General features: G+C 42.7%; 2 protein-coding genes across 2 annotated transcripts; one reads left to right on the forward strand and one right to left on the reverse strand.

The window, feature by feature from the left end:
- Positions 1-363: 363 nt before the first annotated feature.
- pole3 (polymerase (DNA directed), epsilon 3 (p17 subunit)) lies at positions 364-3,087 on the reverse strand. Its single transcript, XM_084541118.1, has 4 exons — positions 2,699-3,087; positions 1,260-1,345; positions 1,034-1,152; positions 364-896 (listed from the first exon to the last, which is right to left on the reverse strand). The coding sequence occupies exons 1-4, from the start codon at positions 2,762-2,764 to the stop codon at positions 694-696; spliced, it is 474 nt and encodes a 157-aa protein (XP_084397244.1). The 5' UTR covers positions 2,765-3,087; the 3' UTR covers positions 364-693.
- A 3,693-nt stretch (positions 3,088-6,780) lies between these two features.
- On the forward strand, positions 6,781-14,221 carry kmt5b (lysine methyltransferase 5B). Its single transcript, XM_084541093.1, has 10 exons — positions 6,781-7,091; positions 9,363-9,593; positions 10,290-10,437; positions 10,530-10,695; positions 10,774-10,883; positions 11,169-11,335; positions 11,427-11,446; positions 11,555-11,691; positions 12,035-12,234; positions 12,621-14,221. Exons 1-10 carry the CDS (start codon positions 7,055-7,057, stop codon positions 14,150-14,152), a joined length of 2,748 nt encoding a protein of 915 aa, XP_084397219.1. The 5' UTR covers positions 6,781-7,054; the 3' UTR covers positions 14,153-14,221.
- Positions 14,222-16,182: the final 1,961 nt, after the last annotated feature.

A 16,182-nucleotide genomic window follows, 5' to 3' on the forward strand; every position in this document is an offset into this window, starting at 1 on the left:
GGCTGTTTCTGCTGATGAGATGTTTAACATGAAGCTCTATAAATGTTTTTATTCTGAAGTGAACAAAGATTTAATGAACGAGGCAGGATTTTAATCAGGTGATGCTTCAGGAACCTTAGATGATATTTAGTAGAACATTAAACCAGAACCAGAGACTGGAGGACGACCTTAAAATGGGTCCAAAGAACCTGACATCCAGATCCAGTCCTATTCATGATAAATGTTTGAGGCTCAGAACCAGACAGTCCTGGTCGTCATGTAGGACGATCCTTTAATTTATCCACTCTCCTCCTGTGATGTTCTCATGTAAACACTCATCTGGTCTCCATGGTAACGGCCCATGATGTTAAAGCGTGATCTGAACCCAGTTTGATTTTTCATACAAAATTATTTATTGAAATCTTGTCTGGACATTTACACGTTCTACAAAAGTACAAATGTTTTCAGCAGAAAAGAAACGAGTTTAGCGAACGCCTCAGAGACCAGACTGCTCCGGTCCAGTCTGAACGGAACCGATCCGGTTTCATGCGTAGAGGTCCCGACTGAAGCCTGGATCCGTTTAGTTCAGTTTCCTGTCTCGGGTTGACCAGGAAGTATCGGTCGCTCTGATTGGTCACGTTCAGGATGAAGATGTGCTTCGTTGCTGTCGGGGCTGGAAGACGAGGCGATGCCTTCAGGGGCGGCTGCTCCTCCTCAGTTCTCCACCTCCTCCTCCTCCTCCTCCGCTTCGTTCTCGGCTTGGTTCTCCTCCTCCATGCGCTGCTGCTCCTCCTCCTCGTCCTCCTCTTCCTCCTCCTCCTCTCGGCTCTTGTCGTTCTCAGAGTCGACTTTCTTCTCTTTGTCTTTGCGTCTCTGCTCAGAAACCTCCTTCTTGCCCTTCTGGCCCTTTTTATAAACTGTTGGACAGAAACAGATTTAGTTTTAGATCCTGATCCTGATCCTACCAGCAGGTGGCAGTAGTCTGGACTCATGATGAAGAGCTCAGTGAAGCTCAGACCCTTCATCCTCTCTGGTCTCTCAGAAACATCCTCACCTTCCAGAGCTTCTCTGAGCGGCTCCAGGAAACGTTCAAACTCCATCTCCTCCATGGCGGCCAGCACGTCTCCAGCGTTCAGCGTCTTCCTTTTGGCCTTCATGGCGAAGTTATTGGCGCTGACGACGAGAGACGAGAGAGAGAAGAGGAAGACTTTAAACTGACGCAGGCGTTCCTGAACAACTGAACCTGTTCACTTAGTGGTTTACATTTATTTCCTTCTTACCAGGACGTTGCGTACAACACAAAGACGCTGGCCGCCTGGGAGATGGCTCTCCTCGCTTCCTTTGACACGTTCACCCCATCTGGGAGCTGTTAAAACCAAACGGTGCGGAGGAGTTATCTCAGAGCTTCTTCAACAGGACGCGACATTCACAACGATAAAAACAGAAATATCTCAGCCTCTTTCTGTTTGAACTTAAAGAATGAAAATAAGAAAATCCTTCGTTGGAATAAACTGTGACGGCAGAGTTAGAGAGAAATGAGATCTGAAAGCAGCAAATAGAAAAGAAGCTTTTTATTATCTCTCTGGTCACAGGGTCGGTCTGAAGCGTTTCATTAAACCTTTGTTCAGTGTGCGGTCCAATAAGAGGTTAAATAAATCTGTAATGTGTTTCATCAGCTCCTCAGGAAATGGAGAATGATTTAGTCCTGTTTCAGTAACAGAAGTGATCAGAGTGGCGTCTGTGTGAACACATTAATCATCCACACACCTGAGATTCCTTTCCAGCACTAGAAACACACTGATCCACTTCATGAATCATAGAAACTCTTACATAACTGACTCTGGCAGCTTTTCTACGTAGACGTGTTAAACGATGAAGTGATGGTGTTAAATCAACTCTCACACATTTAACAGCTCTGAGGATTAAAAACAACTTCAACCTGAGAAACTTGATTTACTCTCAAATAAAATAATAAGTGAAACGGCTGATTAAGACGGTGTCTGTGTCCTAAATAAGAAAAACATGTAAGATTCTCATTCAACTTCTGAACTGTTCTACTACAGTGAGTTGACACTTAAATCTCATTTTTATCCTGGAAAATGTTGTAAATAAAATAAGCTGAGTTACATATTCAATATGTTGAAGCTCGATATAAATTTATAAAAGAATCTTTTTCTCTTCTGTTAACATGTTGTATTTCTTTCACCTGTGTTTATTTTCTATTTTTACTCAAGCAGATAAACAATGTTAAAGATTAATTTTGTGACTTTATACATTTAAAGTCATGGGAATTCATGGAGTCTTGAAGACACAAAATCTTAATGTTACTTTAAAAATACTTTAATAATAATAAGTTGTTTGATTAATTTATCATATAATATAAATAATAAGTGAACTGATCAGACAGCTCATCAATGAATATCATCGATCATTGGTTTTAACCAGTTCCTGTCCAGACGCCATCTTTGTTTTGATTTAAACTCGTAGCGGAGCTTGAGTAGAAAACTTTGAATTATTAATTAATCACTCAGAGGAGACGATATCTTTAAATGCCGATGGTTAGAAAAGTCTCCGTGGGTTCCAGAGCCACATTCAGAGTCATTTTAAATATCTTCTTGGTTCTTTTAACCGTAAGGCTTCGTTAACTTTTCAAAAAAGTCGATGCTTAGCTCTGTGGCTAGCACATGCTAAGCTAACCGGCCCCGCTGCTCGGACTCACCGCCTCCTTGATGATGCGGGTGATGACCGCGTTGGGAAGGTTCAGGTCTTCTGGCCGCTCCGCCATTTCCTCAGACCCGCTCCGGTTCCTCCGCGCAGTTTATCCGCTGCCTGTCCCGTAATCCCCAGGCTAGTGCTAAGCTAACAGATTAGCACCCTTTCACAATGGTGTTAGCGTGGAGCTACTCACTGCAGCAAGCTAAGGTTTCAGCTCGTGCAGCTCAGGTGTTGTTGTGTTCACGTGTCTCCGCAGGTTAAGATGACGTTGGTCTTTATCCGACAGATTCTGTTTTTTTTTTTTATTTATTTGATTAAACTTCAAACTCCGAACGAGTCGCTCGCGTGGCGTCCATCAGACCCGATTTGTTGTGGGATGTTTTCCCGCGAAGCTTCCAATCACCACGAGCCGTACTACGTCACTGATGAACCTCGACCTCGACCGTTTGCGTGACGTATATCCGGACAGAAAAAAAAATATATATATATAATAATAATAGAATAGTAATATAAGAAAATAATAATAATAATAATAATAATAATAATAATAGTAGAAAAATAATATAAGAAAATAATAATAATAATAATAATAATAATAATAATAGAAAAATAATATAAGAAAATAATAATAATAATAATAACAATAAATAATAATAGAAAAATAATATAAGAAAATAATAATAATAATAAAAACATAATATAAGAAAAAAAAAAATAATAATAATAATAATAGAAAAATAATATAAGAAAATAATAATAATAATAATAATAATAATAATAAATAATAATAGAAAAATAATATAAGAAAATAATAATAATAATAATAATAATAATAATAATAATAGAAAAATAATATAAGAAAATAATAATAATAATAATAATAATAATAATAATAGAAAAATAATATAAGAAAATAATAATAATAATAATAATAATAATAATAATAATAGAAAAATAATATAAGAAAATAATAATAATAATAATAATAATAATAATAATAATAGAAAAATAATATAAGAAAATAATAATAATAATAATAATAATAATAGTAGAAAAATAGAAATTAAATTAATTGATTAATTATGTAACATTTCATTCGTTTCTTCAGATGTTTTGTGTTTTTAACAACAATAAATAAATAAATAAATTGACATATTTTACTGGTTGTTGTAGTGTTGTGTAGTTACTATTACATTTGTAGTTTAGAATAAATGAATAAATACAAATAATGATATAATGTCTTGGTTAGCTAAAGAGAATGTCTTCTTCTTTTTCTTATTGTTCTAAATGATTAAATGACTTCTTCTTCTTCCTCTTGTCCTTCTTATTGTTACTGTCATTATTCATGAAGTGCTTCAGTGAAACTTTATTTGAATGTCATCAAACCAAACAACACTTTTATAAATAACTCTGTTTCTAATGAATGTTTTTCTAAAGTGATCAGCTGTTTTGATTCTTCCTGTTCAAACACAGTAGATTATCTTCTGCTGTGTGTAAAGCACTGGTTTGAAATGCTGCTCTCCAGTAACGTGATGACCGGACCGTTTGTGTGCAGTGTTCCTGGCCGGGCCGACTTCCAGCTTGGTTCCAGTCAGGGTGGAGAAGGTCGGGTTTTGTTGAGGGTGAAAGGTATTTAGGTGGTTTCCATGGCAGCTGGTTTCCTCACTACTGTGCTGCCCACACGCTCAAACCACTCTGCAGAGCCAGCCATGAAACCTCCACGCCCACCGGGGCCAGACCTCGCTGGCTGTTTCTGGGCAGCGCTCCAGGACGACCAAGTTTCCTCGGTTTCATCTGTGTTGCTGCAACAGTCGTTGCTTCTTTACTGCTACACATCCACATGTACAACACTTCATTCACATTCATTTACTTCATCATTTTAACTGAACTTCTGAACTTAGTTAACTTATTTTCAGCTGAATATTTCACATCAGATCTTATTTATTTATTTATTTAGTGAAATATTTAGATGTCAAGACTTGGCCCCTGAGAGTTACATAAGGAACTAATTCATTGAAAATACTTTATACTTTATTCATACATCAGGGATGAAAGGGATAAAAACTAATAACTATCTAAACAGCTGATTCATTGGCACTTAATTCATTAATCATTTTTATATAATAATAATAATAATAATAATAATAATAATAAAAATATTCAAGTTAGAACTATGCATGATTACATTTAAAATCATTTTTTGAATAAATAACATTAAAATAGCTGAAACATAATAAATTACAGTAACAAAGGAAATTTAATTAACTAATTTATTTTTATTTTTTTTAAAAAAGAGCCCAGTCTGTTCTGATTGGTCACCTCCAAAGCAGGCTCCACCCACATATGTTTTTTTTTTACGTCACTGCTAGTGGGGACTTGAAAGGGTTTTCTTTGGACGCAAACTTTTTAACGCCCCTGAGTATAGGATGAGTCATCGATGTGCATCAATCATTTTCCAAAGAAATTACAAACTATTAAATAATAATAACACCTTTAATAAAATAAAAATACCTTTTTATCATTGCTGGGTGAGATAGTGGCGTATAGATATAATCCATAGTTGTACTATTATTAATTTATATAACCACTCTGAGGTTGTAAAGGTTGTTATGCTGAGCTTGTAAACCTCTTTAAACATTTAACCAACAGACAGGAAGTGATGTTACAGTGATAATAGTGATAATAAAAATCCATTAGATACGACCAGAAACATCTGTCAGATAGTATGAGGCTTTTCTGCTCAGTTAGATTATATTATATTAGCTTTTAGAAAGACTAGTTAGTCTACCTACCGCTGGATCAGAACCATCAACAGCTGCTGGTTGACTTGGAGACATGATCCAGATGTTGGAACCAGATGGAAAGACTCTCACATGTTAAGATCTGATTTATTTATGATGGTAGTTATTTTAGAGACAGTAATAATAATAACTCATCACTGTACATTCAAACACCAAACCTTTGATGTTGATAGTCTTACAACAGACAGTAAATGGATCGTGAAGAACTTTATTTGTTTACTTTCTTTCTTTTAAATTAGTTTTACATAAATTCATTTGTCATTTATTTCGAGGATATTATTATGTTTTTATTTATTATTAGATTAAGATCATTGTACATAGTACAGGTACGTGCACAATAAAATGCAGTCTGACGTCTAACGTGCAAAATGAACCTGACAACAGGAAGCAAGCTACGACTGTTGTGTTAAACAAGTTAGTATTTTATAGAGGAAATAAATTAATTAATAATTAATAAGTAAATAAGGAGTTGTATGTTTTATGAGTGTGTCTGTTTTGCCTGTATGTTTTGGGAGCGTATTTAGTGTGTTTGTGTGTGTTTTATGTGTATAGTGTGTATATCTTTGTGTGTATCTGAGTGTGTGTGTGTTGTGTGTGTATATCTTTGTGTGAATATTTGTGTGTGTGTACTGTGTGTATATCTGAATGTGTACTGTGTGTGTATCTGTGTGTGTATATCTGTGTGTATAGCTGTGTGTGTGTACTGTGTGTATATCGGAGTGTGTACTGTGTGTATATCTGTGTGTGTATATCTGTGTGTGTATATCCGTGTGTGTACTGTGTACAGAGGGGTTCTGGTTCTGCTGCGGGTCTCCGTGGACCGGGTCTTCCCTCCACCGCTGGATTCTTTAGGAAGCGTAAAGAGGTTTGTTTATGCAGCACTACTTTTGTGTACATCCGACAACTACTGACACAAACTAAGAAAGCGATTTTTTTTATTATTATTCTTAGTAAAGATATCTACGAAAAGTCGACCGTTTTTAAAAAAATAATCTCCTGTTAAAGTTTCCGAGTAAATCCCGAGGAGTTGTTTCCCGTTTCGGCCCCGACGGAGGAGAACGGCAGCGCAGTCGTTGGGACTATTTTCTCTTGGATGGCTGTGATGCGCCTTTCTCTCCCTCTCGCCTGTGCTAGGCCGCCATCTTGAATTTTAATGTTAATTTCTAAAAAAAAAAATGTGTTTCCTGTGATATTTTCGTTTAGGGTGTCGTGCCAAATTTGGATTAGTTTGAGGAGCGCGGCTTTGTTTCGTGACTGTTGTAGAAAATAACCTTTGTGAGTATTACTTGTGTTTGTTGTGTTTGTGTTGTCGACTCGGGACATTTAACCGACCAACGCGTGAAATCCCTTCAGCTTGCTATTTACCTGCTAGCCGTCATGATAAATAACACCACCCACACCGGGCTATTTGTTATTATCGTGCTCTGATGGCTACAGCTGATCGTATCTGCGGGATCTGGAGCAAACAAATTAACTTTTAATTCGTTTGGGAACCTGAGATTTAGCCCGATAAGCTAGCTAATGGCTTCCACATCAAACAACCCAAGCTAGCGCAGTGCATGCTAGCGCTAGCTGCTGTGCTCCAGTGGTTAGCTGGTAGGTAGCATAGCTAGCGTCTACTCTGGTACATGTGTGTCGAATGTTTCATGATGATCGAGTCAGCAGTGAGTCGTTGACGGGATTAATGTGTAACTGCACTGTGTTTTCTTTTTGTATTAGCCGTACTAGCTGACGGTGAAGCTAACTTAGCAGCATGCTAAAGTGAAGTTTGATGCTAGCTGGCTTTGGCTGCTAGCTAGTTGACACAACCTGGAAAGTACGTTAATGTTAAAGAAGGTTTATTTTCTTAAAAGCACATAGAGTCGCATTTAAATGGACGGTGTTTGGATTTATCATGTGAACGTTTATGACCTGGATGCTACATGGATACATGGGTTGATGGTGTGGAGTTAATGTGTTATAGTGTGATGTTTAAATGCCACCATCATCTAACAACACCGTCCCCGTGAAGCTCAGTCTGGGTCTTTGTGTTGAGGTGTGATCGGCTCTAAATGTTTCTGGCTCTTGTTCGGTTGCTCGGTATCGTCTCCGCCCGGAGCCGGTGTTTGCTGCAAGCTAACCGGGGCCGGACGTCGCCGCTTAGCTCCATGCTAACGGGAGTGAACGGGTGGCGGAGGAGAGGAGGCAGTTGTTAGCAAACAATACGAGCTGCACTGGTGACTGTGGTCCAGCCTCGGCCTCCTCAGGTGTCGGTGTGGCCTTCCGGGTTTCCTCCCGAACACCGCGAGACGCTGCGCTTTTACTGCGGCTAACGTTAGCTACCGAGTTAAAACACGGTTCAGATTGTTGTGTTATAATTAATCCACATGTTAGTACTTTATATTTGTACGTGTGGCTGATGCACTAAGTTGACAGTAAGCCGCTGTCATACTCGGGGTTACCACTGGGCGGCGCTGCAGGCTCGGTTTAAACGCTCATACCTTGAGCCTGTGCTGCAGATTCAGATGTAAACAACACCTGTTCGTTCACCTGATGCGGCTCAGCAGCTGCAGGTGGTCGGTTTAGACCAGGGACTGATCGGTACCTGGCTCCCGGTAGAACTCAGGACTGGTCCAAGGTGTTGGGAAGCTGATTGTTCTCCTGATTCATGGACGTGTCTGTGATGGTTTAAAACATAGAACAAGCAGAAACAAGCTCTAAAGACGTTTAATTCAAGCAGAATTAATCAGAATACTTTATTAATCCTTCAATGAAATAGTTTTGTTGCAGTTGTTCCCTTAAAGTGACAGTTGTGTGGAGCTGGAGTAAAATACAACTAGAGTAAAACAACCATATACAAATGTAAGATGCATTAAAAGTAAGTATTTAGAGTTAGCAGAGGATGGTTATATTAGATAATAACAGAGTGTGAAATGTTTAGAGCGGGTGGAGTTGTAGAGTTTGATGGCCGTGGGCAGGAACGACCTCCTGTGGCGTTGTGAGGTGCTTCAGGTTTGAATGAGTCTGTTGCTGAAGGTTCTTCCCAGACTGGACGGTGTGTTGTGGAGCGGAGCGGGTGGGAGGAGTGGTCCAGGATGGTCTTCATGTTTGCTAACGTCCTCCTCTGTGACACTGTGGTCAAAGAGTCCAGCTCCAAGTCTTCAGTTCTGAACGACTGCCGGGGAGTTTAGGTTTGGTTTCAGATGGATCGACCTAAAGATGTTCCTGGTTAAAGACACAAACTCCTCTAGAGACACAGCTCGTCCAGTTGCCTTGTTTGTTTTTGATAATTCATCAGTTATATGTAGTTCATCATTAATATGGTTCATTAGTTATTTATATTTCCCACTTTGAGATGGTGTGATATATGAACTCTGCTTTATGATTTAGCTGGACTCACATATTTGTATCAGCAGGAGTTCAGCTGAGATCACAACCAACTTAGCAAAAGTTTTTTTAACTGTTAGAAAAGTTTCTAATTCTGCTGCAAACCAGATTATTGTGTCATCATGTGTTATCTAAAACAATAAAAAGAAGGAAGGAGGGAAGAGAGGAAGGAGAAAGGAAGGAGGATAAAGAAGAAAGGCTAGGTGGAAGGAAGGATAGAAGACAGGAAGAAAGGAAGGAAGGAAGGAAGGAGGAAACGAAGAAAGACAAGGTAGAAAAAAGGAAGGATGGCAGCCAGGTGGAAGGAGGGAAGGAAGCAAGCAAGGTGGAAGGAAGGATAGAAGACAGGAAGGAAGGAAAGTTATAAGGTTTGTGTCTGTCACAACATTAAGCCCCGCCCACACGATCTGATTGGACCGGCAGATCTTTGCTGGAGCAGACTCACCTTTAGGTAAAAGCATTAAACCGTCAAACCATTTAATCTTTCTGCTCTTCCTCCAGGTTTCAGACTACAGACCCCAGTCTTCCCCACTCAAGAGTGTTTCCTCATCTCGGAGACTAAATGCAACTGGACCAGGGGGCTTGTGGGCATGAAGTGGCTGGGCGAATCCAAGAACATGGTATTAAATGGCAGACGACACGGAAACAAGTTGACCAGCGAGCAGCAGCATCCTCAGAGGGCGTCGCTGCGCCACAACAAGAGCCACGCCAGGAACCGGAGATGTAGCCGCAGTGAGTTTGGTTCTAGCGCTTAGTCTGGGTGTGGTTCTAACGCTTAGTCTGGGTTTGGTTCTAACGCTTAGTCTGGGTGTGGTTCTAACGCTTAGTCTGGGTTTGGTTCTAGCGCTTAGTCTGTGTTTGGTTCTAGCGCTTAGTCTGTGTTTGGTTCTGATGCTCAGTCTGTGTTTGGTTCTGATGCTCAGTCTGTGTGTGGTTCTAACGTCGGTCTGTGTTTGGTTCTAACGTCGGTCTGTGTTTGGTTCTAACGTCGGTCTGTGTGTGGTTCTAACATTAGTCTGTGTGTGGTTCTAACGTCGGTCTGTGTTTGGTTCTAACGACGGTCTGTGTTTGGTTCTGATGTTCAGTCTGAGTTTGGTTCTAACGTCGGTCTGTGTGTGGTTCTAACGTCGGTCTGTGTGTGGTTCTAACGTCGGTCTGTGTTTGGTTCTAACGTCGGTCTGTGTGTGGTTCTAACGTCGGTCTGTGTGTGGTTCTAACGTCGGTCTGTGTGTGGTTCTAACGTCGGTCTGTGTGTGGTTCTAACGTCGGTCTGTGTGTGGTTCTAACGTCGGTCTGTGTGTGGTTCTAACGTCGGTCTGTGTTTGGTTCTAACGTCGGTCTGTGTGTGGTTCTGATGCTCAGTCTGTGTGTGGTTCTAACGTCGGTCTGTGTTTGGTTCTAACGTCGGTCTGTGTGTGGTTCTATCAGGGTTTAATGCAGCCACGCTGGAGGCTGAGCGGCGATACGTTCCCTCCTCAGGAATGACCGCCAAGGAGCTTTGTGAGAACGACGACCTGACCACCAGCCTCATCCTGGATCCGTACCTGGGCTTTCAGACTCACAAGATGAACACCAGGTAAAACAGGAAGGACAGAAGGAAACGTTGATGAATCTAGGAGAGGTTCATGAATGTTGTATCAGAGCTTCTCACATTTTCCCCGTTTCCAGGTTTCGACCAATCAAGGGACGACAGGAGGAGCTGAAGGACGTCATCGAGCGCTTCAAGAAACACGACAACTTGGAGAAGGCTTTCAGAGCGCTGACGTCTGGGGACTGGTCCAGAAACCTGTTTCTCCACAAGACCAAGGCTCAGGAGAAACTCTTCAAGCAGCATGTGAGCACAGATTTACCTGCTGCCATGACGACCAGGCGTCCAATCAGAGACCACTAACCCTCTGGTTTCATCCTACAGGTGTTTGTTTATCTGAGGATGTTCGCCACGGACAGCGGCTTTGAGATTCTTCCCTGTAACCGTTACTCATCAGAGCAGAACGGAGCCAAGATCGTGGCGACGAAGGAATGGTGAGGACCGGGGTTAATGTCGGCGGCCATCTTTGATTTAGTCGTCGTCTCCAGAGGACAACACTTCTTAAACAATGAGGCTTTCAGCTTCAATGGTTCACTGTGTTAGTTTGGATGTGGACTCATTCCAGGAACTATTATGGATAATTCTAGCTAAATGCTAAATGCTAATCCATCCTCCACTCTGCTGTCCACTGTTTAAACATGTGTCTGTAAAAGGTCAGAGGTCAGTAACATGTAACTGAATGTTTTAGTTAGATAATCTTTCCCGTTGGTTTGTTCCAGGAAGAGAAACGATAAGATCGAGTACCTGGTGGGATGCATCGCCGAGCTCTCGGAGAGCGAGGAGAACATGCTGCTCCGCCACGGAGAGAACGACTTCAGCGTCATGTACTCGACCCGGAAGAACTGTGCTCAGCTGTGGCTCGGGCCGGCGGCCTTCATCAATCACGGTATTAGTTAGTCTGGTTAAATACTAGTCATCAGTCACACGTGGAACATCTGGACCCTCCTTTAATATTTGTTCTTTCCTCTTTTTTTTAGATTGTCGACCAAACTGCAAGGTGGGACAGATTTTTAAAGATGTTCTGGGATCGGTTTGTTTTTAAATGAAGATGATGATGATGATGATGATGATGATGATGACTACGTTCATTTCTTTGTTGGTTCAGTTTGTGTCGACGGGACGGGACACGGCCTGTGTGAAGGTTTTGAGGGACATCGAACCGGGAGAGGAGATCTCCTGTTACTATGGAGACGGGTTCTTTGGGGAAAACAATGAATATTGTGAATGTTACACATGTGAAAGGTAACGAGACACAACACAACACAACTCAGTGTCTAGTCTGGTAGAAGGTCATCTATCTGCAAAACAGTTTAGGGAACAGAGGAGGGAAAGTTGTTCTGGAGTCTCTCAGTTCAGAGAGACTCCAGATAAACTTTCCTCCCCAGAACCACGTCGGTCTCGTTAGTTCAGCATCTGAGCCGCTTTTACTCCACTTAAGACTTTTATCAAGATTAGTTGGATGATTATCAAGTGTCATTAATAGATCTTTGTCTGGGATGACGGACGCAATCTTTAAATGTCATGTTCCGTCTGAGTGAAACCAAATCCAGTCCTGATGTTTTTGATTCTCCGTCTCCTCCTGCAGACGAGGTACTGGTGCTTTCAAATCCAAAGCTGGGCTGCCAGTGGAAGTGCCGGTGATCAACAGCAAGTACGGGTTGAGGGAGACGGACAAACGTCTCAATCGGCTGAAGAAGCTCGGCGAGGGAAACCGGAGCTCAGACAGTCATTCTGTGGGCTCCCACACCGACGTAGACTCTCAGGAAATGCCAAAAACACATCAGTGTAAGAGTCTGGCTCAGTCACAGTCTGGGATGTCCTGGTCAGGTTATTAGGTCCAGTAGCAGATCTGATCAGAAATGTCCTGTAGATTCAGTCCAATAAATGAGACCATCTGAGTTAACGTGGTTCTTCTTCTGGTTCTACTTTAGTTTTCATTTTCCAGAGTACAGCACGGTTTAGTTCTTCTTCTTTGATTTTTGGGCGCTTTGACGCTAGCCAATGAAGAAGAAGAAGTTACAGGGACATAGTTTGGTTTATGTTGGACCTAGAATAACTAACTACTAGAGATCAGACGTGTCTGGAGCCTGATAGCGATCAGGACGTCCCTAATTCCATTTATTGATGATTGTTCTCTGGAATCGTTTAATTGTTTTCTGTTTTCTCTCCAGCTGCCAGAAAAAGATCATCATCATCGTCGTCATCTGGCCTGAAGTATAAAAACAGGACTCAAACCAGACAGACTTTGTCCAGAGCCCTTTCTACCTCATGTTCCAAACAAGGTCGTGTAAACAATAACAGGGTACCAAAGAGACTGAAATCCCAATCCAAGCCTTCACTAAGTAAAGTCCAGTTGCGGAGTCGGAGGAGGGCGGCGGAGGCGGAGCAGCCCAAGGCGTCAGCCAAAGGAGAGACTTGTCAGCTGGGCCTCAGGGACTCGAAGGTGTCGCTGTGTAAAGGCGTCACGGTGAAGAAGGAGAAGGACGGACTGGAACCGGTGCAGTCGCCGCCGCCGCCGCTGGGCCAGCGGGGCTGCCTGACCCGGCACGCCGCCAAGGAAAACGGAAATCTAGCAGCTGTGCAGAGCGGCGAGGGCGGCGAGGGCGGCCAGTGTTCGGCGTACAGAACTCGCAGGTCCACAAGGACGCTGGTAAAAACCCAGGAAACGGCCGCCGGCGTTAAGCTGGAGCCCAGCGCCATGGACGGCCTGAGCCCTGTCCCTGGGGGGGTGGTCATTAAGACGGAGCCGGCGGACATGGAGGAGTACCTCCACCACGGGGTCGACCTGGAGCCGCCGCCCCCGTTGGACGCCGGCTACGCCCGGAGGAGCTCTCGCACCCGGCGGAAACGGCCGGCGCGGCTCAGGACCGAGCGGACGATTAAATGCGAGGACTCGTGCGGCGAGTCGTTCGGACACGCCCCCGGCTTCTCGGACTGCGGCAACGTGCTGCTGAGCTTCGCCGACCGACACCGGGACTATAACGGCGTCGCCAACGGCAGCAAGTCCCTGCGGCGGGACAAGGGTAAGAGCGTCTGCCGGTCGCAGGACAAGGGGAAGAAGAAGCGTCGCATCACGAGATACGACGCTCAGCTGATCCTGGAGAACAACACGGGCATCCCCAAACTGACGCTCCGCCGGCGGAGGGACAGCAGCAGCAGCAAAACCAACGACCCCAACGACCCCGTCGGCTCCTCCAACCTCCCCCCCGCCACCGCCGCCGTTAACTCGGCCTCCTCCAGCAAAATCAGCATCAAGTTCAGCAAGGACCACGACAAGGACAAAGGCAGCTCCTACATCGCCAAGCTGAACAACGGCTTCGCTCCCGTCGTCCACGGCAACGCCACCAAGCTGAAGATCCAGCTGAAGAGGGAGGACGACGCTCGGAGGACGTCCCAGAACAACCAGATGTCCTACAACGGCGACATGGGTCCGAGTCTGGAGGCCCGGAACGGCGGACACCGGAGCCAGAAGGTCGTGGCGGACCCGTCGTCGGACGAGGACGAGGACGAGGAAGGGGAGGAGGAGGAGGACGACGAGGACGACGATGACGACGACGACGACTACTTCGACAACGACTTTGAGGACGACTTCATTCCACTTCCTCCGGCGAAGCGGTTGCGACTCATCGTGGGTAAAGACTCCATAGACATCGATATCTCCTCCAGGAGGAGAGAGGATCAGTCTCTGAGGCTCAATGCATAAGCTGTGGACCTTCCCCTGTAAATAAACACCACCCACTAATCAGCTGTTGTGTTGATGTAAAAGAAGTAATTTAAAAAAGAGAAAATAAGAATCTGGATGAGCGGTGGTAGAGGGCGCTGTCGGCCTGAAACAAACCTCCTTTAATCAGTGACGTTAAACCGAGTTTGTTTCAGGCTGAACTCTTCCTGTCAGTGAATGCACTTGTTCTCTTCATGATGGACATGGATATTGTAGAAAGTGTACAGTATGTCCCCTCTGTCTCACGGGCAGGTTTTTATCCAACCTTTGATTTTTGTCTCGTATCTTTTTGTGTGGAGAGTTCGGTCTGGAGGCGACGAGCAGCAGCGTCCGTCGGTCGGTCGGTGGGTCGGTGCCATGTTCTCACTAACGCAGCAGCTTCACTCTCAGCATTACGTCCTGTATAATTAATCATGTACAGATCAGTTCATTAAGCCTCATTTTAAAGGTTTTTGTTTTTTGTTGTTTTTGTTTTTTTTACAGATAAAATGTTTGGGATCATGAAAAATAGATTTACAACCCAAACACACTGCAGCTCCTCAGTAGCGCTCTCACTTTATTTTCAGTCACTTCTGAGACTTTCGAGACTTTTCTCTCAGAATTTCTCAGATTTACAAAACGTTCAATTTTATGAACGTCCTTTATTAAATGAAAAAGGAGAAGAGTTCGGGCATCTGTCAAAGAGGAATGTTAAAAATGAGATTTACATCCTGATAAGGTTTTATAAAACTCTCCTGAAACTCGCTGCAGTTCACTTCAGACTTTTGACTTTTTTCTTTTTCTCAGAATTCTGAACAAAAGTCATAAAACTCCAAAAACTAAACTAGAAAAAGTCTAAAAAGTCTCTTCGTCCTGACATTCAGACTTTTATTTATTTTTTCTGAGTTGAGTAAAAATCAACCTAGAGTTTCCCTGAATTATTCTTTAGTTCTTCACACATACGTCTGTTTTATTAAAAAAATGAGGTTTATAACCTGAAAATGTTTAAAATGTCCTGAATTATCTAGAAAACCCACAGAGCTGTTTGTCAGGATGAAGAATAATGAATAAAAAATGGAGAGAATGATTCACAACCTGAAAACATTTGTAAAATCGTCCTGATTTAACTGAAACTCTACAGCTCCTCATGTCTTTATCTGTTGTTGTTGTTGTTTCTCATTTTAATGAACACGTGTAAAGTTATAAATTTAAAATAGTCTAAAAGATTTAGAACCTGAAACGTTTTCTAAAAACTTCCTGAATCAGGACGTTTATGTCGTTAATGAAAACACTGGTTTAGATTGATTCAGATCAGATGTTCATGAATTCACTTTAAAAAGACTAAAAACTACACGATGTGAACAAGTTTGACTTTGAGACTTTTTGTCATAAGTCTGGTAAACAAATGAGAACTCAGTGTTTTGTCTCATAGTGGTTCTAATGTTCTTCATGTTTCCTTTAAACAAGAAGAACATTCTGGAGAAGAACTGAGGACTCTGATGTTCCTCTGATGTTCCTCTGATGTTCCTCTGATGTTCCTCTGTTCGTTAAAGCAGGAAACCACCAGACGTTCTTCACGTTCTTTAGTTCAGGACATTTGAACAGATGTTTTCTGGCCATGAATCAACGAGCTGCAGTGAGTTTCTTTAGCTGATTCAGATGATTTCATGTTCAACACTCTGCTGCTCTGAGCTGAGCCTCGTTCTCTGACAGAAGTAAAAGCACAGCGTTGTGTTCTCCGGTGAGAACATGGCACACGAGGAGGTCGGAGGTTTAACGGCTGCTCTAACGGCTCTTACTAAATCTAATGTACAGAGAGACTGGCTCAATCATTTTCTCATCAGGTTTGTGGACTGAAGGGACGTGGGGGGGTCTGAGGAGGAAGGTTTCACGCTCTGAGATGTTCTGTAGAATCATGTACTCCTTCTTCTTCTTCTGTGGTGCTACTTTTATTTCCTCCCGTCTCGTTGATTTTCTGTGTACCATGTCCGTGTGGAGGCAGCATTAACGTCACTAGTTTTTATTTTGTTCTT

This window comes from Chelon labrosus, assembly GCF_963514085.1.
Source record: "Chelon labrosus genome assembly, chromosome: 3".
Taxonomy (NCBI): Eukaryota; Metazoa; Chordata; class Actinopteri; order Mugiliformes; family Mugilidae; genus Chelon; species Chelon labrosus.

What these genes read in the sequence shown, in the direction of transcription:
- pole3 (XM_084541118.1), bottom strand. Translation starts at nt 2,764, where the DNA reads ATGGCGGAGCGGCCAGAAGACCTGAACCTTCCCAACGCGGTCATCACC. An exon ending in CCCGCATCATCAAGGAGGCG is followed by an intron (nt 1,346 to 2,698) that starts GTGAGTCCGAGC and finishes TGGTTTTAACAG; the next exon opens with CTCCCAGATGGGGTGAACGT. An exon ending in GCTCAGAGAAGCTCTGGAAG is followed by an intron (nt 897 to 1,033) that starts GTGAGGATGTTT and finishes TCTGTCCAACAG; the next exon opens with TTTATAAAAAGGGCCAGAAG.
- kmt5b (XM_084541093.1), top strand. Translation starts at nt 7,055, where the DNA reads ATGCTAGCGCTAGCTGCTGTGCTCCAGTGGTTAGCTG. An exon ending in TGTGCTCCAGTGGTTAGCTG is followed by an intron (nt 7,092 to 9,362) that starts GTAGGTAGCATA and finishes CTCTTCCTCCAG; the next exon opens with GTTTCAGACTACAGACCCCA. An exon ending in GGCGGCCTTCATCAATCACG is followed by an intron (nt 11,336 to 11,426) that starts GTATTAGTTAGT and finishes TCTTTTTTTTAG; the next exon opens with ATTGTCGACCAAACTGCAAG.